Source organism: Sphaeramia orbicularis, chromosome 22, assembly GCF_902148855.1.
Source record: "Sphaeramia orbicularis chromosome 22, fSphaOr1.1, whole genome shotgun sequence".
Lineage (NCBI taxonomy): Eukaryota > Metazoa > Chordata > Actinopteri > Kurtiformes > Apogonidae > Sphaeramia > Sphaeramia orbicularis.
Window position 1 is genome coordinate 14,056,839 of NC_043978.1, and position 24,975 is coordinate 14,081,813.

Genomic DNA, 24,975 nt, shown 5'->3' on the forward strand with positions numbered 1-24,975 from the left:
ATTTAGGAAATTATTAAGCATGTGTTTACACTCAGACTGGCAGCGGCCTCCCTGGGGTTTGTGCTCTGACTCTGGAAACATAAAACTGCTGCATATTTCCCTGCATTAGCGGTCGTATCTGTGGGATCGTCGGTACCGGAGCCCGTTCCGAGGCGTGTGCTGCCCTCCGGTGTCTGCCGGGCAAAGCTGCAGTCCGCTCCGGGCTGGGTACCCTCCTCCTCCCCCTCCTCCTCCTCCTCCTTCCCCGGCTCGGTGTTTGTGTATGTGGAATGCGGGTCAAGCGGAACTCACGGCAAAAACTGCGCTTCGCATCAAACTCAAAAGCCCGGCTCGCATCGGCCTGACGTGCTCTGTACGTACTGTCCACTTTATTTTATACTCTACACGGATTTACTTCAGATGCATATGTGCCAGAGTCTTCTCACGGGGCTTTTGGGGCTAGTTTCTAACCCTGGTGTGCTTGCACTAGCAGCAGTCCGCTAGGAAAACGCGACATCATTTAAAATGGCGCCAAAGATTAACCTCAGCCTGTGGAGCTCTGGTAAATGTGCCACACTGTGCCCTGCTAACGGCGACAACACACTGTAAAAGAACAACCTGTGTATTCAATATCTGCAGACTTATGCTATCGCTGAATTCAGGTAGATTCTTTGGATCAATTATTGACCCCTAACCTTTGACAGATCGGCTGTGGGATTTCATAAGCGGAGCCAACGTAAGAGCCAACGTTTGTGGCTAATGCTAAATAACAACTCTGCGTGTAGCGGTTAGCTTCAGGCTAATGTTACTAACTACTAACGTAATCTAGAATTGACACGCTTGTGAAAATGCGTGCACAAATTTACTTAATGTGTGTCACTGGGAGGTTTAGATGAGTTAGTGGAATGTAGTCGTAGTGTTAGCGGAGTATCTTCCTGAAAATTATAAATATTTTCACGTGAGGCGCCGGCTGTAACTGTGGGCCGCGCATTGCATAACATTAGCATCCTGGCTAACGTTAGCCTCTTACGTCAGCTCCGCGTTCTAGTTTAAAATTGATTTATCCCATTCCAACAAAGTGAATTCATATGCCATTGCGTCGACCACACAACTTTAATTTAAACATGTTTTCCGTGTGACGTTTAACAGCTTTTGTCAACTTGCTAAAGTTAGCCGCTAATTAGCCGCTAGGTTTGTCTGCTGGAAGAATGGGCGTCACATAAACCGTAATTAGCCCTAGCCCGTAGTTAGCTTTGCCAGCTAAACGAGTTAGCAGGTAACACCGTTGCTGGCAGCAGTCCCTGAGATATTTCCATCGTCGGGGGTTTAGTTGAGAGTCCTGGCTGATGTTTTTGCAAGCCGCTAGGTGAGCTTCAAATGCGTTGTTTTGTGTTTGTGTTGTATGTGGCAACTTGTTGTCATTGCCGAATAGGTTGTGTGGTGTGTACTCATCCCTGCAGGGTTTGGTGCGTTGACAAATCAGATTCCTAGATAAACAGATGAACTTCGTTGATCACGGATTGTTATGTTGTAGTAGTTAAACAGTAATACATTTAAAAGCAGAATCGCAGAGCTACAGAACAAGATAGTGAATATCCAAAAAAATAATAATATTTAAGAGAGTAAAGAGTTAAAAGAAGAGGTTATAAAAATTGCAATGACTAATATACACCAGGTTTATGGTTTTATGTAAGTGTGCTTGAGTAAGATTAACATTGTCGTTTATCTTGTGAATTTCTGATAGTATTTTTCATCTGATAGCATTTGTTTAATAAACTGGCAGCTCGTCAAAAAATGCAGTGTTTTCAAAACTCAAATGATGCAAAGAAAACAGACTGATAATCAATTTAAATAACACAACTTCATCAAAGCCTGCTGATTTTCATTCATAGCCTTCAAACATTCTGGTGTACTTTTCCTGTTCGCTACTTGTTTTCACTGAGGCTGGTGCAAAAATGCTAACAGTTTGGCCTCTTGATCACATTCTGGAAGTTATATGGTTCAGGTGTTGGATTTATTTGTCTTCATTTCTTCCAAAGCTCTATGAAATGTTAAAAACAGTATTTTGAATAGTAGTTGTGGTGAGTTATTGTGCTGATGAAACGTAAGAACGACTGACTGTAACTTTCTTTAGGGCAGTTATGTGAAATGAGTCAGCCGTAAAGTGAGCTCTGCTGTTTTTGTAGTGACTCATAAGAGGTTGTGGGATATCAAACATCTCCACATTTTGACCATAATGGCTTCAGGCTTGACATGAGTTTATTTTTTCTGTTGGCATCTGTGGCACTGATACTGCTCACTCAGTGGATAACAATTCAGTAGATAACATTCACCACATCTTAGCTTCCTCACAAAATAGAGTCTGCTCATCCCATCTTGTACACAGCTTTGGTGTTGATGGAATCGCTGCAGGTTTTATACTCATATAGAGTTAAAAAAAAAAAAAAAAGAAAAAGAAAATAGATACCCACACCACATAGCTCCAGTTGAAGATTTATTTTTGCTACTCTAAGAGATGTTTTTCATCCACAAACTATTCTGTTAGACGCTGGGATGTGTAAATCTTCTTAATATACTTCATTGCTGTCTTTTACCCTTTTACTTTATGTAATATTTTTTAAGTTAAATATCAAGTGACATAATGGCTTTTTTTTATTGCCTTTGTTGAACATGTGTCACTTATAATTAACCACTTAAACAACTTTATTCTGTTTATTAACCTGATGGACACTTTGCTCTTAATGTTAATGTTTTCTGTGTCATTTCTATTTGAATCAGTGTCATGTGTAATGATGTAATTTTGCAGCATTTGCCATGAATCAAGTACTTCGTAACATTAAACATTTTGGTTTTTTGTCGGTTTATTTTGCAGCCCCTCCCTCACATCCTTCTACAACCGAGCCACTTGTCTGTTTGTGAAGTAATCCTACGCTGGAGCTCCACAGACAGACAACGATGAAGAGGAACAGGCATCCGAGCAGCAGTGGTGACGACTCCGACAATGGAAGTAAGCAAAAATATTGTGTCTGCTGCTGACTCATTCATACCAGGCCCAAATATAGACCCGAATGAGGTCAGTACAAGCCTGGCACTTTCCTCAATTTCGCAAGTGAAAGTAGAAGTTGAGGCTCTAAAAGGACTTCATTACCCTTTTATTCCTCTGAGCCTTAAATATTACCATAGTTTTATATAGATATTTTTGTCAGCCTGGGACTTGTACTAACCACTACAGGCACGTGTTGGCTTTCAGTTTGTCAGAGGAGTCACTTCTTGCTTCTGTTCATGTCCATAAATATGTACTTCATGTTCAGGGAGAAAGAGAAAGGGAAAGAAGTGCAACAGATGGACAAAAACAATAGATCTGTAGGACAGGAGGTGCATTTAGACCTCTAGAGACACCCTGACAGGTCAGACAAACAGGCTCAAGCCAGACCACAGTCAATACACTTGGTGGGGTTTGTTTATCTGCAGAACCTCAGATGGGTGGGGTTTACCACAGTGTACAAAATGTCAGTCAGTGGCCAATTACAGGCTGGCAGGGTGTAATGGTTTGGAATTTTCATAGATGGAAACAAAGAGACGTTAATCATTATTCCCAATTCATGTCATCTTGTTTCTTGCTGCTCTTTTTTTGTTATGTATTTTTAATTTGCATTCATTATCAGACATCAGCTGTATTTCAAATATAGGCTGTGTATGGGTTCGTAAGATGGGAAATTAAAAAAAAAAAAAAAGCTGTTTTAAGAGGTTTGTGTAAAAGTATATTTTGTTTTTATGTTGTTTCATTTAATTAGAAATGACATTTGTGCCATTAAAAAAAGCAAAATCATCCATTTATATTTTTTGTTGATAATTTATTCATTGTTCATGCATACTTTATTGTGGTTTAATTTTTATCCCTTTAAAATATGACTTAAATGTAGGGGTGGAAAATATTAGTACTGTGTCATTAATTGATGCATTTGTCACACAACTTGTATGAAATTATAGTTTTTATTGTTTGTCAAGAATGAAAATGAAAAATACAAAAGGAAAACTATTAAACATCAGTCTGATATAGCATCAGTTATAATAAAAAACAGAATAAGCTGTCAATATTGTTTTAAGGACTAAGTTATGTAAAGTTAAAGGTAATATAATGTATTTTAGAGGTGGAGTTTGTCATTTTCCTTAAACCTGGTTAAGTAATTCAAGTCAATATAATATGCAGTATCCAGGTGAAATGTACTGAAAATGGAAAAAGAGGAAAGACAAAACCAATTTTCACAATTCTTAAAAACACCTCAGACTCGAGCACAAACAAAGATGAGTTTCAAACTCAATTAAAATCCATCATTTAAGTGTAAATGATGTTTACATAACCTTTTAAAGCAGAAACAATGAGCTTATGTTTCACTTCAACAGTGACTCAGGGGACTTTTAAAAGCTGCCGCTGTGTAATTTTCTTAAAACAAAAAAACCCTGAAAGTCAAATAAGACTGAAATGAAACTCAAAACAGAAAATGCCAGTTGCATTATTTTGACTAAACAAATGAGACACTGGTTTAGTTCAGATCCAGTTCAGGGGAAATCCACAGCAGCAGCACCAGGAGCAGGAACATCTGCAAGATATTAATCAGAAATGTTGAGATGTGTAACTGTTTATGATGTTTGTCATTCAGGTAATTCTACCTGTTGGTCGCATCACTCATCGCAGCCGAGGAGGAGCACCGGACAGAAACCCTCCGAGGTACGATACCGTCTCTTCACCGCAGGATTTATACAGTTCATATGCTCTGTTTTCTGTTTTATCTGGTTTATTTTAGATTTAGTTTTTGTAAATTTCTTTTGAATGAGCTTGAAGTACCACATTTCTCCACTAAAATGTGTTTTTAATTAACTTTTCTTAAAGCATCTGTTCTGAATGAGCCTTAATTCGATAAAGTCATGACATGTTCTGTCAGCCTGTGCTTGTTATCTGCTGTGCGCTCTGTGGAATTGGCTCCTCTAGGCCTCAGTACGCCTCCTTTGACTGTCAGCCAATCAAATTAAAGCAAAACAATGACTCTGGACTCAGTAGGCTCCTGATTGGCTGGTTCATGTTTGACCATCTGCGCTCAGCGTGGTAGTGTTTTTTTTACCTGCTCAGATGCTGACACAGGGAAAAATGCCATGTTCATCACGTTTTATAAAAGGTGATAGTTTAATAACAAAATATGGACGTTGACTGTATAATCAAATTAAACTTAGCAACTTATATAATGTAGTGGATTTATCACTAAAATATGGAAAGAACAACCCAGGAATAGAACACTTGAAACGTTTAAAAGCATTGTTTTAGCTAAAAAAAAAAAAAAAAATAATTTGCAGAGTTTTTAATTGTGTAAGAGTTCATGCAGGTTCCATACAAACCAGAACAACAAAAGAAATCTAAGCAGCTTTTTAAAAACATGAATAACAAGGTGTTTATCTGTATTTCAGCCTCAGAACAGGTTGAAGAAAGTACTACGTTGAGTACAAATCATAGTTTAGCTTTAGATTCATTTGTTGTGGTGGTTTTAATTAAACCTGCATGAACTCTTACTCTTATTCCATTTAAACAACTCTACAAACTCTTACTTTTTTAAGCTAAATTTATGCTTTTAAAAATTAAGTGTTATTTCTTTCTCCATATTTTAGTAATAAATCCAGATCTTCTTCTGTAACTATAACCCATTATGTAAATATGGAATGGAAGTTGTGATGATTCATTTGATTATACAGTCAGCGTCCATGTTTTGTAATAACTCATTTGATTTTATAATAAACAGCCTGAGTACAGTACGCTGTACATTTACTCTGATTTTGTAATGAATCATTACATCTTGCATTTCTTGCAAATACAAAGCACTTTTTAAATGGTGGACATGTGATAATGTAGTAACTGACCAAAGCTGATGCCTTCATTCATAAAATCATTGTAACTATAACAGCAGTTTTTAATTATATTGTCTAGTATCAGATGTACAGACTCAAAGTTAATTCTAATAAGCGAATATTTTCTATTTCTATCTTTCATCTCCTATACTGCCTGTATATATCCTTATATGTTGTATATATTTCTTTTATCTGTAGTATAGAGTCAGCTTTTTATGTAGTTGAGTAGTTTTTAGTAATATTTTAGTAGTATATGTGTATTTAATACTTTACCTTATAGTTTTTGTATGTTGCCTGTATTTCTCAGTATTTTGTGTGATATTTTTACACAGTCTTTTTGCATTTTAAGTGTTTGAACAGAGCTACTAAACAGATTTTCATTGTTCCCGTAGCAGTGATAATAAAGATCTATTCTATACTATTTAGATAGATTCTTCATTGTCATTGCATATGATTATTATACAATGAAATTTTGTTTGACAGCAATCCCCTGTCATGGCAGATAAAAGTATAAATACAAACAAAATAGACTTGAAGTATAAAAATATAAATATATAATATAAAGTAAAGTTCAAATGGAATATACAAAAGCAATTCTATTTGTAATGGCAAGTTTACATATATTCCATATTAATACATATAAGATTGTTTGAACTGTTTGAACACATGTTGTACTTTGTGTTTAGTCGGATGCTCAAGGACACATGGACACCTGGGTTTGAGAAGAGCTTTCTCACAGACATTTATCACGACAACTTTATCTCGTCCTGTACTCCCAGACGTTTTGGCCTGGCACAGACTTTTTTTTATTAGTTTCATGTAAGAGGCAATGACTGACTGCAATCTTTGTACACTCCTGCAGACAGCTTTTGCCTCTGTATGATCTGTACCTTGTTGGAGCTCCAATTAAAATACACCGAAAAGACACTGATCGTCTAATGATCATTTCTTATTCTGAGGACGAATGAGCAGAGTATTTTTTCCACAACATATTCTATTCAGTGTATTCTATTCAAGTCAATGTTACTTAATTGATGACACATTTCGAGGCACTTTAAAAAGATTCTAAGCTTTAGGAGAATGATGAATGAATGGTGGTTTTAAGATAACATTTTAATTAAAAAACTCAACCAGCGTCCACTTCGAATCACAGTAAAATAAAACATGTTGTCCTCTCATCAACCGTTTTCTCCGACTCCGCTACAGGTTTTCAGAACGGACCTGATCACAGCCATGAAGGTGCACGACTCGTACCAGCTGAACCCGGAGGATTATTACGTCCTCGCCGACCCGTGGAGGCAGGAGTGGGAGAAAGGCGTCCAGGTCCCCGTCAGTCCACAGTCCATCCCTCAGCCGGTCACCAGGTAGGAGTGGACCGTCCACTGGAGACCACAAGTGGATGTGTAGCATCATAAACAATTCTGAGTCAGGTTCAGAGGAGTGATGTAACCATTGATACTCTTTACTGATAATCATGTAAAGACTGATACCAACCAGAAAGATATTGGACTAAATCGAATTTCCCTGCATGGTTGGTAACATTAGATGATATTTAAGGAGGAACAGAGACATGGAGGTGGAAAAACAAAACTCTTTTGTGTCTTAATGCTTTATTGCAGTTCAAAAAAACACATTGATGCATAAAAAAGGATCGGAACAAAAATGAATAATCCCATGTTTTTCCTCATTGACGTCATCCTACTTCAAGATTCATACTGAACTGTGCACATGGACACTAAATAAAATGATCTAATATGATGTGTTTATATTCTTAAAACGTTTTCATTTAATCAGGTTGAAAAACTTTATAAAACGTAAGAAATATTGTAACCACAACTATTTATCACAGGAGAGGTTTATGGTTGAATTTGTTAGTGCCACCATGTTCAAGTGGTTACAAACAACAACAAACCTGTGTAAATATTCACTGATAAACAGATTTTCTTACTGTTTATGGTGGATTTCATTGCTCTTGTCCAAGGGTGTCAAACTCATTTTATTTCAGGGTCCACATTCAGCACAATGTGATCTCAAGTGTTATCTAAAACACCCGAGATAAAATAAGTTATAGAATACTGGTGCGGTGCTGTAGTGCTGTTAGTGAAATAAATAAGTGTAAAATGAGAGAATAAATAGGTAGTTATTGCACAAATAACTGAAATGTTATTGCACAATTTTTCAGAGGTTATGTCCTAATTACTGTCCCCTAATTGACTGGATCATAAGACAATCCAAAAACTCACAGATATTCATTGTAATAACAAGTAGAACAAGGAAAATCACTCTGTTTATTTGAAAATCACAATCTCTTTAAATACATTCAAAGTCTTTCTAAATCAATGTGAAAAGGATCAATCCAGATGTAGATGTTTTTCTAACTGATTGAACCAGATTCTGCTTTGAGATACTTTTAAGGAACATTGTTGATTATACTTTTAGAACCTTTTAAATTAGTGATGTTGTTTTATATGTATGGTCTTAGTCCAGTGTTTTATGTGTGGTTTTAGAGCTGAATTTCATTGTGTTTGATGTATATTGCTAGTGGAAATGTATGGTTGTGATTTCAATTTTTTTTTGTAACTTCTGCTGCTGTCTTGGCCAGGACACTCTTGAAAAAAAGATGTTTAATCTCAGTGAGCTTTTTTCCTGGTTAAATAAAGGTTATAATAATAGAAATAATCAAGCTCTTCTGTGTAAATTGACGGTTTCTACATAGAATAAAGTTGTAGTATGAAAATATTGAGGCAATAATAATAAATGAATAAATAAAAACAGACTAAATAAAATGATAAAATGACTTTTGGATGATGTGGAATACACGGGGCGGTAAACTGACGCGCCTCTGGCTTTGCTGTGCAGGGTTTTGGCAGAAAAAGGGAAGGAGGTCATGTTCGTGAGGCCAAAGAAGTTGATCCGGACGTCGGGCGCCGAGGCGTTGGGATACGTGGACATCCGGACGCTGGCGGACGGGATGTGCCGCTACGACCTGAACGAGGAAGACGTGGCCTGGCTGCAGATCATCAACCAGGAATTTTCTGAGATGGGTGAGTTTCAGAACAGGCCGGTTTAAGCACCAGGATTGCTGAGGTTTTCAGGTTCACTGGGTTTTTGTCGGATTTATTTCAGGCTTTGACCACATCTATGTTTACATGTTGACTGCAGGAGTAAATATGTCTGCAGCTTTTTGTTTGCTGTCATTTTGGTTAGATAACTCTGGGTCAGCTTTGTTTAACCTATTATATTATATCCTCTTGAGACTCAGGACAGTAAAGGCTTTGGCTTTTAAACATTAAATAATTGTCTTGATTGGAAACGGGATAATGCAACAGTTTTTTAAGATAGATTAAAAAAAGAAAAAAAAATTAATGGCATGTCCTTTGCAGTTGACAGTGTTTTTGATGTTTTGTTTTTTTTAAGTAAACCTGTGAAACTCTTGTCCCCTACAGAGGATAAAAATGCATTTTTGGGTCTTGAGAAGATATTTAAACCTGTAATCTAGTGTATTATAGCTGTCAAAGATAAACCCGGGCAGCTGTTTTGGAAATGATAAGTTTGTTTTTTGTTTTTTTTTACTTACAAGTTTTCTGAGCCATAAAACTTGAAAAATTAAATTCAAAAAGATTCAAAGATTTTTTTTTTTTTCTGTCAGTTCACTTGATGTACAGGACATACAGAGAATTGAGATACTAGTGGCTTTTCCATTGGACATCTGTACAAAACTTTACCAATATTTACTAAATGTCGAAAAAACATACGTGTGTAATGTCGGTTTTTCCATTAAATCACAAGTGCGATTTGTTTATTTATTGTCGTGAGATAACACGAGAAGTCATTCCATAAACATGGTTATGAATGTAAATATCATGTTGATTTACAGATATATTCATTATTATTATATATTACTCCTGTATCCCGTACTAAATTAAAAAATGATTCAGTATCCTGGTGTGTCCACACACACCATTTCTTTTAAAACTCTTCTTCTTTGCTAGTCTGTCAACATCCTTTTTTTTTTTTTTTAATTATTATTCACATGACTAGTTGAGGAAAAAGCTTTTCCATTGCGGTTTTGTGTGATATACCAATTGTGCTACACCTGAAAATCCACCTCTTGCCAGCGAAAAAAACTTAATGGAAATGCAAGTTTTGGTGAAATTATTTTTTCCATTAGGTACATTTTTATGCACAAGTAATATTCGCGCAATTTGAGGGTCAATGGAAAAGCGACTACTGTTTCTCTCACCTTGTTAAATGTAATGCATTAAAAAAAGAGGTAAAAATAGAATAAGAATAAAGAAGCTGTACAAAGAATAAACTGTAGGAGAATATAAATTGTACTAACTAAAATAAAAAGAAAATAATGGTAGAAGTAATTGTAAAACTAACCCAAACTCTATGAACTCAAAAATCAAATGTATACTACTTAAATTCTTCAGCTTCTGCTCTGAACACCAGTGTAGACGGAGCCAGATGAACAATAACGTCTTGTTTTTTTGCAGCGATGCCGACGCTGGACGAGATCACGATGGAGCGAGTGATGGAGGAGTTCGAGCACCGCTGTTATGAGAACATGACCCACGCCGTTGAGACGGAGGAGGGTCTTGGCATTGAGTACGACGAGGACGTGGTCTGTGATGTCTGCCAGTCCCCTGACGGCGAGGACAACAACGAGATGGTGTTCTGCGACAAGTGCAACATATGTGTTCACCAGGTCAGAGGTTACAGCATTTACTAGCCACTTTAGAGTTGTCTGATTGGTTTTCTTTACTTCAGAAATAATTCAACTTTGTCTTTACACATGAAAACAAACACCAGGACCCTGATTTTACTCATTGTTTTGTTATTTGACAAGTGAAAGTTCCACAGAGTGAGAATATTCTGATTTCCTGTGGGGAAAAAAACCCCAAAAATGGAAAAACAACAGGAGTCGTAGTTAATTTGTTTATAAATTCTACTCAAAGTAAATAAATACAGAACAAGGCAAACATTAAAATGAGAACTCTAGAGCTACATTACTTATTTTTGCTGGTTGCAGGTTCTTAAATTATGCATTTTTTTTATATAGCAAAGGCTGATAGACTTCTTTTTTTATATATATATATATATTATTTTATTTATGGATTTTCAACAGCATAACATGGACACATCATACAGTGTGTACATATTTGCTGTCCTTCCTAACATAAGTTCCCACCCCTAACTTAGATATCAACATAAACATGTAAATATATATATATATACCAAACGACATCATATGAACAGGAGGCACGTAGTATTTACACAAATTCTAGATGTGAAAACATAGCAAAAGCAAAAATAAATAAATAAAATAACATTAAATAAATAACAATTATTTAAAAAAAAAATAGAAGAAATAACAATTAAAGAAATGAAATATGTACAATGCCTACACTTATCCAGGTGATGAGTGGTGATTTGGTATTAAAGTCACGATAAAGTGCTCATTCTAAAAGTTTCTGTGTATTTTAGAAAAGGCTGCCATGCTTTATAGAATTTTGCGGTTAATCCTGCTAACGTACATCTCATCTTTTCCAAATGTAAAAACCTCATGACGTCTGCAATCCACTGATCATGTGTGGGAGGGGTTTCCTGTTATGCTGATAGAGGTCTTCGACGCTTATTCAACAACAAATGTTTTTTTTGTTTGGTTTTTTTTTTCCTCCCCCAGTTCGTGAAGGTACAGACTATAAATCAAAAATAAATATGAAATCTTATCATTCGCATCGTTAAGTATAGCTTGGTCATAAATTTAAGTTTGTTTGTGGTTAAAAAAAAACATGAAACTAAAGCAAGTGTCCTCATGTTTCAGTTCACACGCACATATACTTGCTCATCTTCATACGCTGCTGTTTCATTGATCTGTTTTGATCGATCACTGCTTTGTGTCTGAGGCTCAGCCATCCTCTGTTTTTTTTGTTTTTTTTTTTCTCTAGGCGTGTTACGGCATTCAGAAAGTTCCGAAGGGCAGCTGGTTGTGCCGGATCTGCGCCCTCGGCATCCTGCCAAAGTGCCAGTTGTGTCCGAAGAAAGGTGGAGCCATGAAACCCACCAGAAGTGGAACCAAGTGGGTCCACGTCAGCTGTGCCTTGTGGATCCCAGAGGTGAAGAGAACCACCTCATGTACACTCATATATCGTTGGCCTCGTATCTTAATTTCCTAAGTCATGTTTTTTTTCAGGTCATAGTCAATGATGTAAAATGTAAATGCAGTTTTAGGAAAGTAAAGTTACACAAATATCACAATTTGACCAAAAATATGACTTCGGCAATTATGCTATCAGGCTAACGATGTTGTGTTTGTATCATATTTTTTAGTCTTATATTGTATTTATTGTTTTTGAATATCTCATTGAGTAACATTGTCACAAGCTGATCTTACTGTTCACCATTAATAATGATATTTGTACAATTCTAAACAACCTGTAGGAGTTACATTTGTTTTTTAACGTGATCCACCAGAAGCAGTTATTTGAAAGATTCAACCACTACTTTGGTCTGTTGCTCATATTTCTTTTCTTCGCTGCTCGTTAACAAATCAGTAAAACTCTATCGACTCACATTAACACCCTTCAATTTTTTAATTACACTTTTCATACATAATTTGTCGGCTCACATTAAAATGAGGATTTTCACCTGTTATTTACAAAACTGAAACAATCTAAAAATCCAACACAGGTCCCATCACTTTTACTTCATTCTCTATAAATAAATGAATAAATAGTAGATTAAATAAATGTTTGATACCTTAAATAGTAGCTGATGTGATTAATTTAGGATTTTTACAGTGTTTGTTCAGTTTGGATTATAGCTGCAGCTAACGATTATTTTTACTGGAGATTAATCTGTCAGTTTCTTGATTAATGATGTGGTTATTGACATTGAAGGTGCTGTAATTGGACAAATAAGACTTTTCTTTTTCCTCCTGAGACCCAGCAATGCATTTTTGTTCTCTGTAGGAGACAAGAGTTTCACAGTTATAGTTAAAAAAAAAAAAAAAAAAAACGCTGTTCACTGCAAAGAATATTCTATGAAAAAACCCTAAAAAATGAAAAAACTGTTGCATTATGCCATTTCCAATCAAGGCATTTATTTATTTATTGCAAAAAACCCAAAACCTTGACTTTCCTGGGTCTCAGGAGGATATAATAGTTGTAAATTCAGTTAATGTTGGATATAAGTGATCAGAACACACTGAAAACTTTCATATTAAATCCTAATTTTTAGAGTTATTGCACCGAACAAACTGAGAAATTCAGAAAAATGGTGCACTATGTGTACTTCATTTATATAGTAGAGTTAAGTATAAATGTATTCACGTATTAATTATTTCTCCCTCTGGTCTGACTTGTGAGTAACGTGCGCTGTTGGTGCTGTTTTGTGCAGGTGAGCATTGGGAATCCAGAGAAGATGGAGCCGATCACCAACGTGTCCCACATTCCCAGTAACAGATGGGCTCTGATCTGCTGCCTGTGTAAAGAGAAAACCGGCGCCTGCATCCAGGTAAAGTCAGCGCTCACGTTTCACACCTGAGACCCACCGAGACGTTTAATGAGGCGTGAAAAGCAGAGCAGAGCCTCGTAGCAACGTGAAAACATCCTGCAGCAGCCTGCACGGAGAAAATGAAAGTGGTGTCATTTCACTGCACTGCAGAATAGAGCGTTTTCTTTTTTTTGTAATTATCTTTTTATTATATTTTTCAGGCAGCATTATCTTATCAGCATTTTACATCACGTATATAACTTCTATATATGTAAAGAAAAAGAAACAAACAACAAAAACATACTCATACAGGGGAGAAATGACAGAAATAGTAAAAATATACACAGTAACCTAAAATAGAGTTAATGGGAAATAAGTATTTTTCTCATTCCATTCTTTCCTTCCAGAAACCCTTTTCCCCTGTATAAGATTAATGCCGAACATTTAAATTGTGTAACATGAACCAAGGGTTTACATGGGTCTAATATGCACGTTTTTCTTATCGGGTAAAATCAGCGCTTGATAGTGTCATAAAATCAACCCAGTTTTTCAGAATAAAGTGTTTTCAAGAACGCAATGTTCTGTTTTTGTCTGTTTATAGGTTATTTTTTGTATCATTAAACAGTAAATTTTAATAGTATTGAGAGTATAAGTTCAACATCAATGATTGATCATGAAGAAACATGATCAAATATAAATGAATTACGTCTTTTCAACTCTTTAAACCTCTCATTACAACATTCCCGTAGGAGTTCTGGTGTCAGAATAAAGCAGAGCTACAACAATTAGACTGATATGACTGAAAAGGGTTCAGCTTCATTGGCTTTAATGTGGAAACACTACATATAATAAATAAATAGTGATTATGATGTTGCTTATATTGATATTTACATGAATTTGGTTTAGTTGCTGCTTTAAACACACCACATGTAAATAATAATAATGATGATGAAAATTAACTTTGTCAAATATAAGAAAGAACAAGATCTTGAGGCTATAATTGAATAGAATAGAAAAAAACCCACAGATTTCGACAGAACACTCCAGAATACAGAAAGAAATAAGCCCAATGGACAAGATAAGCTCACCTTTTTTCAGTTTGTGTTACTGGATTAATCAGTTTTTACAATTCAGAGAATTATATTAATTTTGAGCTCCCAAAAGTAAGAAAACAAAGCACCACAGGCCTTATTAAACCTTCACTATCAGCAGCTGTTACTGGTAGTCTTTTTCCTGGATACTATACCTGTGAAAAATAACATTTTTATACGTCTTCTTAAATTGAATATTTTTACTGTTTGATATTTTCTGCCATACCATTCCACAAAAACACTCCACAATGTGAAATCCACATCTGTTTAAGGCTTGTTCTTGCAAAATGTATTTTCTTTAGTGTTCCTCTATAGTTATAACCCTTCTCTATCACTAAATAAAACACAGATGTTGCAAAAAACAACTAAATGTTGCAGGCTCAAGTAATAGGTTTGCATGTCCAGTACAACACAATGAGAAAACTAAATGTTTAGATAGTCGGTTTATTTACTTCAAACATTTTTAAAACTTAAAAATAGGTTGCAGCTTCTAAACCTGTGGAGCTTTGATGTTTCTCTTTGTCATAAATGAAAGTTATGTACAATTTTAGATTTTAACCCTTAAACCCCTGAGACATTATTTCAATGAATCGGGCTGCTGTGAGTATGTGTGTGTTCCTTTTCTTCAGTAGTTTTGTTTTACCGTGTGTTTTAGGGTCAAAACAGGTGGAATAACAGAAAAAAAACAAAGAGAGGAATTGAAGCTTGATAGGCTTGGACTAAATAAGGCTCTCAAAATGTACATGAAAAAGAGATTTAGGATGTTGAACATGAACAGTGAACTGGAACACACTGAATAACAAGGATTTGAATTTGGACCCAGTAGTTTTTGTTTTGGGGGGCAGCCACGGCCTAGATGGCTGGAGAGTCGACTTGTGACTGAAGGTTGCCGGTTCAGTTCCCTGAACTGGTGGCTGATGTGCCCTTGAAGAAGGCACTTAACCCCCCCCCCCCCGCCCCCATTTGCTTTCCGGGCACTTGACATGGCGAGCCCACTGCTCCTAGCATACAGTGTGTGTGATGCATGGTCTAGTGATGGGTTAAAGACAGAAGACAAATTTCGGTGTGTGGTGCATGCTTACATGTGTGACAAACTACTACTGACAAAATAAAGATTCTATTGTATTCTTTTTTTTTTTTTTTTTCCAAATCAGTCCAGCTGCTTTTTGACATCTGGTTGAACTCAAAAAAGCAGTTCCACGGTCAAAACTCAGTAAAAACATAGTTAAAAAAAAAAAAAAAAAAAAAAAAAAAAAAAAGAAGGAAAACTCACGACAACACTCCAAACAACAGTAAAAACAAAGAACTACAAGGAAAACTGTGTAAAAAAAAAAAAAAAAAAAAAAAAAAAAGACCAATTACCTAGGTGGTGGGGGGTCCACTGAGCATGCTCAGTTGTCTATGGAAAGAACAAGGTCTATTCTATCAGCATGATTAGAAATTTTTCCTACTGAGCAAACGGTTGAATTTTTAGGAATGTTTTAAATAAATCATACATTCAGAACGCTCACCACAGACACATCAGGGGTTAAAGGGTTAAATGTGTAAAATTCTGACTTTTTTTCACCACAGTGTTCAGCGAAAAACTGCCGGACTGCCTTCCACGTCACGTGCGGCCTACACGCCAGCCTCGAGATGAACACCATCCTCACCGAAGAGGACGAGGTCAAGTTCAAGTCCTACTGTCCCCAGCACTCGGGTCTGGAGGGGACCGAGTCCAGAGACCAGGACTCCGGAGGCGAGGACGAGAAGGAGGGCATCCGAGTCAAGAAGAGCAAACGGAGAGGCCGGGTCAGAGGGGAGGAAGACGCCGCCGCGGCCTCCTCATCTTCGTCGTTTAACGCCGTTTCTCAAGTCGCCACCAACGACCCGGAGAACCTGAGCAGCCGGCAGCAGGAGAAGAGAGTCAACCTCCGCAAACTGAAGCTGCAGGAGATGGAGGAGGACTTCTACCAGTACGTGGAGGCGGAGGAGGTGGCCGCACACCTGAAGCTGCCGCTGGAGGTGGTGGACTTCCTGTACCAGTACTGGAAACTGAAACGCAAAGCCAACTTCAACCAGCCGCTGCTCACGCCCAAGAAGGACGAGGAGGAGAGTCTGGCACGACGCGAGCAGGAGGTGTTACTACGACGACTGCAGCTGTTCACGCACCTACGCCAAGATCTGGAGAGGGTACGTATCAGCCACAACAAGCAGAGTGAGAACAGCAGAGGAACCGAGACAAAGACAAAGGTTTAATCAACGGAAAACAGAACTGAAGCATCTGTCTGGAGAGAAAATTAAAAAATATAACGCATATCAGGGTTCCCGCGGGGCACGGGTGGGCAGTTAATTTACATGTGGGGCCACATAACAAACTTTGACAGTTGTTAAGGGCCAGACCAATACACTTGCTGCTCTGCTCAATATGTATATCTATAAAAACAGTAAATGAAACAATACAATGAAAATGTGGAGCACAGCTTTGTTTGCATATCTCAGTTCATTTTCTTTACCTCTGACTTCAGTGAACAAATACTTAGAAGTCCATGTTTTGTTAAAAACTCTGCATTCTGAAATTTCTATTTTTGGCTTTAGGTTGACATCTTCATGGGCTGAAACTGACCAACAAACCAATCAGTGCATAAGCCTTACGCTAAGTACATAAAGTATGTGTGAGAAAACATTAATTTAGCCAATCCTCCAAAATAAAAGCAGTGCCGTTGTATTGGTTGCATCTATTACAATGATATGTATTTGCACTGACTTTTAATTTGTCAGTGACCTCATGAGGGCCAGTCAGGGTCAGCTGATGTGCCATACATTGCCCAGATCTGCCGCAGGGACTTAAATGTACAATTCTGCATTAAATGCCTTAAAAAAAGTCTTTAAAAGGTATTAAATTCATATAGTTGGTCTTACGTTTTGTTGCCATAAACTTGATTGCTGTGTTGTGTTTAAATGTGTCTGTTAACATCAGTCGACTCAGTTCCACCTGTTCCAGCCCCACAATTTATATTGAAATTAGAAACCAATTATCACTAACTTTGCAGCCGCCGGTGAGAAATGACTCAGAACTGTGGGAATCAAGGAGAGTAAATAAATACATTTTCCTTGTTATTCACGATTTATTTTGATTATACAAACATTTAATAATTTTAATTGGCAGTATAGTGTGATGATTGACAGGCAGAACCCTTTAATTGATTATTGTTTATGGCTGACATGTGAAGTCACAACACCGGATGCTTGGAATGCGACGAGCTGTGAGTGTGCTCATGCCGTGGCAAAAGAGCGGACGAAATATTAGCAAATGTGGGAAAAATGGGAAAATGCAAGTTTCAGCAGAAGTGATTGGAGGAGGAACTATTCAGAACCTGGTTAAAGCCTGTCGCCGATAAACCGACATAAGACTATATATAAAACTGTATCTGCAGTTGGACATGGGCGTTAAATTTGTTTAAAGTGGCATTAAATTAGATTTGCTGATACCTACAGAAACCCTGTCTGAATAAAATTAAATCAATCAATCAAAGTTTATTTACGGTGGTGTACAAAAATATTAGAACACTTGTCAAATCTTAAGAAACGGGTGGTTTATTTTTGTTCCCAGAGTCTGAATTTCACTTTTTTGCCACTGCAAAAGGTAAAGACAAAGGTACTGAGAATATTTCACCTACAAATTTATCAGTCCAATCCTTTTTTGTTTTTTTACATTTTACTCTAATATTTAGTGTGCCCCCCCCCTTGGCAACAATCTAAGGAAACTGTCTGGAATGAGCTTCTGAAAGCGTGGAATGACATTGGGGTTGAAACTCTCAGAAAATACATTGACACAATGCCAGAAAGATGCGCTGCTGTGATTGTTGTCAAGGGGGCCCACACTAAATATTAGAGTAAAATGTTAAAAAAAAAAAAAGGACTGGACCAATAAATTTGTAGGTGAAATATTCTCAGTACCTTCGCCTTTACCTTTTGCAGTGGCAAAAAAGTGAAATTCAGGCTCTGAGAACAAAAATAAACCACCAGTTTCTTAAGATTTGACAAGTGTTGTCATATTTTTGCACACCACTGTATATAGCACTTTTTTACATCTAAAAGCATGATTAAATTATAAGATAGAAACAGTTAAGTCAAATACCATAAATAAGCATAAAACAATAGGACACAATAACCAAAAAAATCTATGGAATGACGTGAACTACGATAACATGGAGTGAAACAGTGACGGCATTACCTTGTTTTTGTTGTTCTCTAGAGTAGAAATAACAACCAAGAAGATTTAAAGTGGACAGCATCTTTTATTCAAACCAGTTTTTCCTCATGTTTTGTTTCTGCTCATGTGTTTCCTCCTCATCATGATCTGTTTTTTTTTCTCCTGCTTCCTCAGGTCCGTAACCTGACCTACATGGTGACTCGGAGGGAGAAGATGAAACGTTCGCTGTGGAGAGTCCAGGAACAGATCTTCCAGCACCAGGTCCGACTGCTGGACCACGAGCTGCTCAAAGGTCAGTCTGCAGATGCATCATCTAGTGTGTGAACAGAGAAAGTCACACGAAACCCAAGAAACATGCACCGACAACAGCTCAGACAGTGAAGACACATGACTGACGTTCCAGGTGTCGTTCAATATTGGAACTGTTTAAAAACATCACAACCTTAAACGCATGTGAGATGGTTTTACTTTTACTTTACTTTGTTTTTGTTATTCATCTACACAAACATTATCCGATCCTCATTATAAACATAAAAATAATTCATCACAATATCTTCGAACATCTTTCAAGCTAACAAATTTATGAAAAAACCTTTAACGTGACACACGGGCCTCATGTTTGACACCCCCTGTCTTATACACTGATGCTACTGGTTGATATCAGTAATATTCAAAACCAGTGTCACATATACAGTATCTGTATGTTGTTATATTGTAGTGTTTTAAATGCCATGTATTTGTTGACAACTTCATTAAACTGATCCTTTAAAGTCAGTTTTACGTCACTGGAGTCAGTTGGTCAACAAACACCTATATTTTGCTCATTTGGCAGAATCTCAATTGTGAGAATTTGCTGATTCTTTTTGCCTCCTCTAACAATAATAAAAAATTTTAAATAATTTATACAAACAAATCTATAAACTCGCCCATAAGTAGCAGGGTTAGGCTCCAAGCGACCCCCATGACCCTAGTGAGGATAAAACAAGTTCAGAAAATGAATGAATGAATGAAAGTGTATAAATTCTGTAGTTTTTTTTTTTTTTTTTTGGTCAGATGGATGGAAAAAAAGTTTTATATATATATATATATATATATATATATATATATATATATATATAATTTTTTTTTTTTTTAATTTTATTTTATTTTTTTAAATTTTTTTCTTACCTTAAAGGTGCGGGAGACTTTTGTGACCAATTTTTCATCAAATCTGTCAAACCTCAGTCATACCCTCAGTATTGTGAATCTGTCAGTCTGTCTGTGATTACTCACCTGAATCTCTTGCATTATGGTGAACAGTTTCTTAGTGCCATCCACCATAAACAAACCATGTGTTTCCAAACAGAGCCGGGAGGTAACTCGGGTATTTTCGGAATTTTGTTGCGACGTGCATTGTAGGAAACGGAGGTTTGGCAAGAGCTCCCTTCCCTCTATGCATTTTCCTCCAGCCATTTCCACATCATGTTCGTTTCATCCATATAATACCATTTGGTCGCGTTGTCGTTGTCAGGCAGCTGTGCGAACCTCCGTTTCCCACAATGCACGTCGCGACAAAATTCCGAAGATGCCCGAGTTACCTCCTGGCTCTGTTTGGAAACACATTGTTTGTTTATGATGGATGGCACTAAGAAACTGTTCACTGTAATGCAAGAGATTCAGGTGAGTAATGACAGAAAGACTGACAGATTCATGATACTGAGGATATGACTGAGGTTTGACAGATTTGATGAAAAATTGGTCACGAAAGTCTCCTGCTCTTTTGAGGTTAAAAAAAAAAAATGTGTGTATATATATATATATATATATGTATATATATATATATATATATATATATATATATATATATATATATGTGTGTGTGTGTGTGTGTGTATGTATATGTATGTGTGTGTATATATATATATAAACTTTTTTTCCATCTGTCTGACAAAAAAGAAATACAAATCTTTTTAAGTTCAGTAGACAGTATGAACCTAATTGGACCATAAATTCTGTAATTTTTTTTCCCTGTTTACTGTCATCTACCTCATAAAACCTCACATCAGTACATTCAAAATAACCTCTCATATTTAAACATATATAAACACTAACACAATACAGATTGAAGTATTTTTATGTGAGATATAAATTTAACAAAATGGGTTAAAAAGCACCTGTAACATCTGCTGTTGGGATTCTTTGTTGTATTTTGTGGTAATTTCCGTTTTTAAAAGTATGTCAGGAAACAGCAGCTGAGGATGAACACAAACACAAACGGTGCATCACTGCCTGTTACACAAATTAATATTTTTATTTCTGCCTTATTTAACCCATAAACACCCAGTGATACTTTTATGGCAGTGCCCAAGTAATTTTTAATCTTTAACTGATTTATTATATTATCCTCTATTTTGGCTTTTTTTTTCAGTGACAATCATGTATTTTCCTATATTTAATTTACTGATCATGTACTTTACTCATACTGAGATTACATTTGAGGGTTATATCAAACAGAAAACTAAAGATGTGAATTTTTGTCTTTCAAACAATTTTGTTTAGTTCCTCAGGGGTTTTTTTTTGTTAATTTTGTGTGTTAATTTGTTCATCTTAATTTTATTTATTATTTTCTCCATTTGTGGTTCTTTTTCGTAATCGTTTTGTTCAACTTTTTTGTTTTTTTTGTACATTTTATTGATTGCAGCAACTTCCAAATTATTACTTTTTCTCTACATTCAACCTTTCATTCGTGATTTTTTTTCACCATTTATTAAAAATATTATTCTCTGCATTTTTCAGTGTAAATCATGTATGTTTCCTATATTTAATTCACTGATCATGTAAATGTTCATTAAAGCTCAGAGTAAATTTACAGGTTATTATATCTTAACAAAAAATTTAAGAAAAAGTGATTTTTCAGTAAAATATAGAATTAACTGGACATAAAAACAAGTGTGTCCATCTACTGTCATTGATCCAACTCCATGGGTTTTACTGGTGAATCAATGTTGTAGAAGATGACAGTGTTTCCATGGTAACTACGGAGCCTCTGAACGTCCAAATGGGTCATATCTGATGACCATGAAAAGATGACAAACTGTATTTTACACCAATTATTTGCATGGATTGATAGGATTAATGGATCACCTGGTATTAAACATTTATATCAGTTGATGCTTTTGATTTTTGAGGTTTTAACAGACTAAATACAGGGTTCTGGATGTTAGAAAACGACAAACTCTTCATTTTTCCAGTATTCTCCTCACTTTAGAAGGATCTGCCCACTTTTATGCCATATTTCAAAGAGTTTGTTTCATTTTTCCAGTATTTTTCAAGTATTTTACTCATTTTATTCTCATTTTGCAAGTTTTTGTACATTTTCTCCTTTGAATAATTGAGGTATAACTGCATTTTACACCAGTATTGATATGATCAGTGGATCAGCAGGTATTAGACCAGGGGTGTCAAACTTATTTTCTTTCAGGGGCCACATTCAGCCCATTGGGATCTCCAGCGGGCCGGACCAATAAAACAATAGCAAAATAACCTATAGATAATGACAACTCCAAATTTTTTAGTGCAATAAATAACATTAAATAATGAAACTATTTCTATCCAGAACAAAAAAGTTGTGAATAACTGGAAAAAACTGAAATTTCTGAAGAAAAATAAGTACAATTTTAGCAATATTCTGCCTGAACTTATGATTTCTACATGTGCATTACAGATCAGATCTACCGAGGCACAAAATAGGCAGAATATTGTTAAAATTGCACTTATTTTTCTTTAGATATTTCAGGTTGTTCATATTTGTTCAGGTTATTGACATTTTATTATTAAAAAATATCAGAATTTAATGTTCTTTGCAATAAATCCAAGACAAAAAACTGGTGTTGCCGTTATTTACAGGCATAATGTCATATTACTTTTGTCACATTAAACCAAGAAGAAAATTTGGAGTCATTATTTCGAGGTTATTATGCTATTATTTTTGAGTTTGATGCCCTTGACTGTTAATATCTTCAGGGTAATTTTTGCATTTTGCACTTTGTAAATTCATGCTGCGGGCCAGATTGGAACCTTTGGCGGGCCGGTTTTGGCCCCCGGGCCGCATGTTTGACACCTGTGTATTAGACCGTTCATATCAGTGGATGGTTTTGGTCTCAGTTCCATATTTGGGTCTTTATGGGTTCAGATCGTTCGGCTGTATAGTTCTATGGATGTGGCTGATGTTTGTACTTTGTGTTTCCTGCAGGGGATCCGTCAGCGAAGGACCTGGAGAAGCTCTTCTCTCTGGGCTGGTTGTCGTCTCAGGGCTCCCAGTCGCGCTCTTCCTGGAGCCACTCTGGAACCAAACCCAAACGAGGTTCGTCAAAGCAGGAAAAAAGGAAAAGCCACGACAGCAGGGGCGTGTCCGACTCTGCACACACTCACAAGAAGGACCCCAGCGGCAGATTAGCGGAGACCAGGGACAGCAAAGGCCCCAAAGTCAAGGAGTCGGAACCCGCCGACGCCGAGAACTTCACGAAAACCCAAACCACGGAGAACGGCCCGGACGTTCAGAACCCTAAGCTCCAGAGGTCGGAGGTCATTCAGGAAACAATCGCTGTCAAACTGCACAAACCTGAGAGCAGGAGAGGCCAAAGGAGGGAGGGGGCGGGACCCGAGTACGACGCTTTGGCGAGACGGAAACGAGACAACGACCACGAGCAAGAGGAGAAGAGGAGGAAGAGGAAGAGCGAGGAGATGGAAGGCGTGGCCGTTCAGGAGAAGAGCAGGGTGGGATTAAAGCACCTGGAGAAAACCGTCTCCATCCGGCTGGTCGACATCCGACACTCCGACGCCGACGACTACTTCACCGATGAAGTGATGGGCAAAAGGGGCGGAGTCCCTTTGGCATCTGCCGCGGCGGTCCAATACGGCGCCACCAGAGCTAACGGCTGGCTGAAGAAAGGCCCTTCCAACGGGTCGCACGCCGCCAACGGGCCCCTGCGGAGCTGGGGAAAGTTTCGCATCCCCAAGAGGAGTGACAGGCCTTCGACCGAGGAGCAGGAGGCGGTGCCGGAGCCACGCAAAGCGCTGCTGAGGCCGCTGACCAACACGCCCGAGCCGCCGTCGTACCCCAGGACCCGACTGCGGTCCGGCTCGGAGAACGACGGCTACGCCTCCGACTCCAAACCCGGAGACGGCGACGTGGAGCCCTGCCTCAAACGCTGCCACTCCCACCAGCTGAGGGGCGACTCCACGCTCGGCCGGCGCTACGGCTCGGACATCATCCGGCGAGGCGTCCTGGCGTCCTGATGGAGCGCCGGCGCCAAAACTCTGAGAAATAAGCTGCACTGTGTCAGTCGGAGATGAACGACGGTCGCTCTTTGTACCTTTATTTTTCTGGATAAATCCTAAATATGCCTAGAGTAAAACAGAGCTGATATTTATTTTTTATTTGTAACATATGTAAAACTTGGGAAATATTTTACTTTTTACTTTATTTTGAGCTAGTTTTATTTTTCCCTCGATGTTAGACAGATGTCAAGTTGCCACTTAATGCTCGCTCAGATATTTACAAGCAAAAGCATCACCTGAGGAAAAATGTGATTGTTGCTTGGGACCATAAGCTCGCGATGTACATTTATTTTTGGAATAGTATTAAACGTGGCCATGAGTCAGTTGCACTTAGTCGAAAAAGCTGAAACACAAAATAGACTCTTGTTTGTATTAAGCTTCATCACGTCTTGCTAATTACAGGAAGTCCAACTGCCCTTTTATCGCTATGGAAACGCCCGCTGTTGTCATTTCTGCACTCTGTATCCGAAGCTCAACTTTAACCATGAACTGGGGATTTACGAAAAAGGAATGATCCAATGACATTTGACATGTCGTCAGCACTTAAGTGTAATTGAACTGCGATATCGTATCCATCATGTGCCTAACTTTGATTTCAAGCGTTTGCACTACAAGAGGATGGCACAGGTGGGAGGTATGAGTAGAGTTATTTTTACACTGAAACAAAAAAGAGTTAAAGAAAAATGTTTTGTACCCTCAGCCGCTGCTGTACTACTGTTATGCAAAATGAAGAGGAATAAAAACTCTGGAGGAATTCACTCTGTGTCTGGTTTGTCTCACATTATCTGTTTATTTTATATTGAAACTTATTTCAGTTCAGGTTCTACATTCAGACCAGTATGATCTGAAGTGGTCTGACCAGTAAAATAATAACCTAGAAATAATGACAAATGCAATTTTTTTTCTCTTTGTTTTAATGAAAATTACATTAAATTGTAAAAATATGTACATTTACAAACTATCAAAACAAAAAAGATGTGAATAGCTTGAAAAAAC

General features: G+C 37.3%; 1 protein-coding gene across 3 annotated transcripts; it reads left to right on the forward strand.

Moving 5' to 3' along the window:
* On the forward strand, positions 1 to 24,737 carry jade1 (jade family PHD finger 1). Of its 3 annotated transcripts, none has more exons than XM_030126879.1 (11): positions 1 to 352; positions 2,852 to 2,986; positions 4,641 to 4,708; positions 7,081 to 7,238; positions 8,734 to 8,918; positions 10,374 to 10,585; positions 11,829 to 11,996; positions 13,279 to 13,395; positions 16,038 to 16,637; positions 18,835 to 18,952; positions 22,892 to 24,737. In XM_030126879.1, exons 2-11 carry the CDS (start codon positions 2,935 to 2,937, stop codon positions 23,935 to 23,937), a joined length of 2,724 nt encoding a protein of 907 aa, XP_029982739.1. In that variant the 5' UTR covers positions 1 to 352; positions 2,852 to 2,934; the 3' UTR covers positions 23,938 to 24,737. The 3 variants fall into 3 exon arrangements, with proteins under 3 accessions (XP_029982739.1, XP_029982742.1, XP_029982740.1); XM_030126882.1 differs by lacking the exon at positions 1 to 352 and adding an exon at positions 621 to 641; XM_030126880.1 differs by lacking the exon at positions 1 to 352 and adding an exon at positions 927 to 1,345.
* The last annotated feature ends 238 nt before the right edge of the window (positions 24,738 to 24,975 follow it).

Bases quoted from the DNA above. Each gene is read 5' to 3' on its own strand.
- jade1 (XM_030126879.1), top strand. From the start codon at position 2,935: ATGAAGAGGAACAGGCATCCGAGCAGCAGTGGTGACGACTCCGACAAT. The intron at 8,919-10,373 runs GTGAGTTTCAGA...GTTTTTTTGCAG, and splicing joins CCAGGAATTTTCTGAGATGG to CGATGCCGACGCTGGACGAG. The intron at 10,586-11,828 runs GTCAGAGGTTAC...TTTTTTCTCTAG, and splicing joins GCAACATATGTGTTCACCAG to GCGTGTTACGGCATTCAGAA.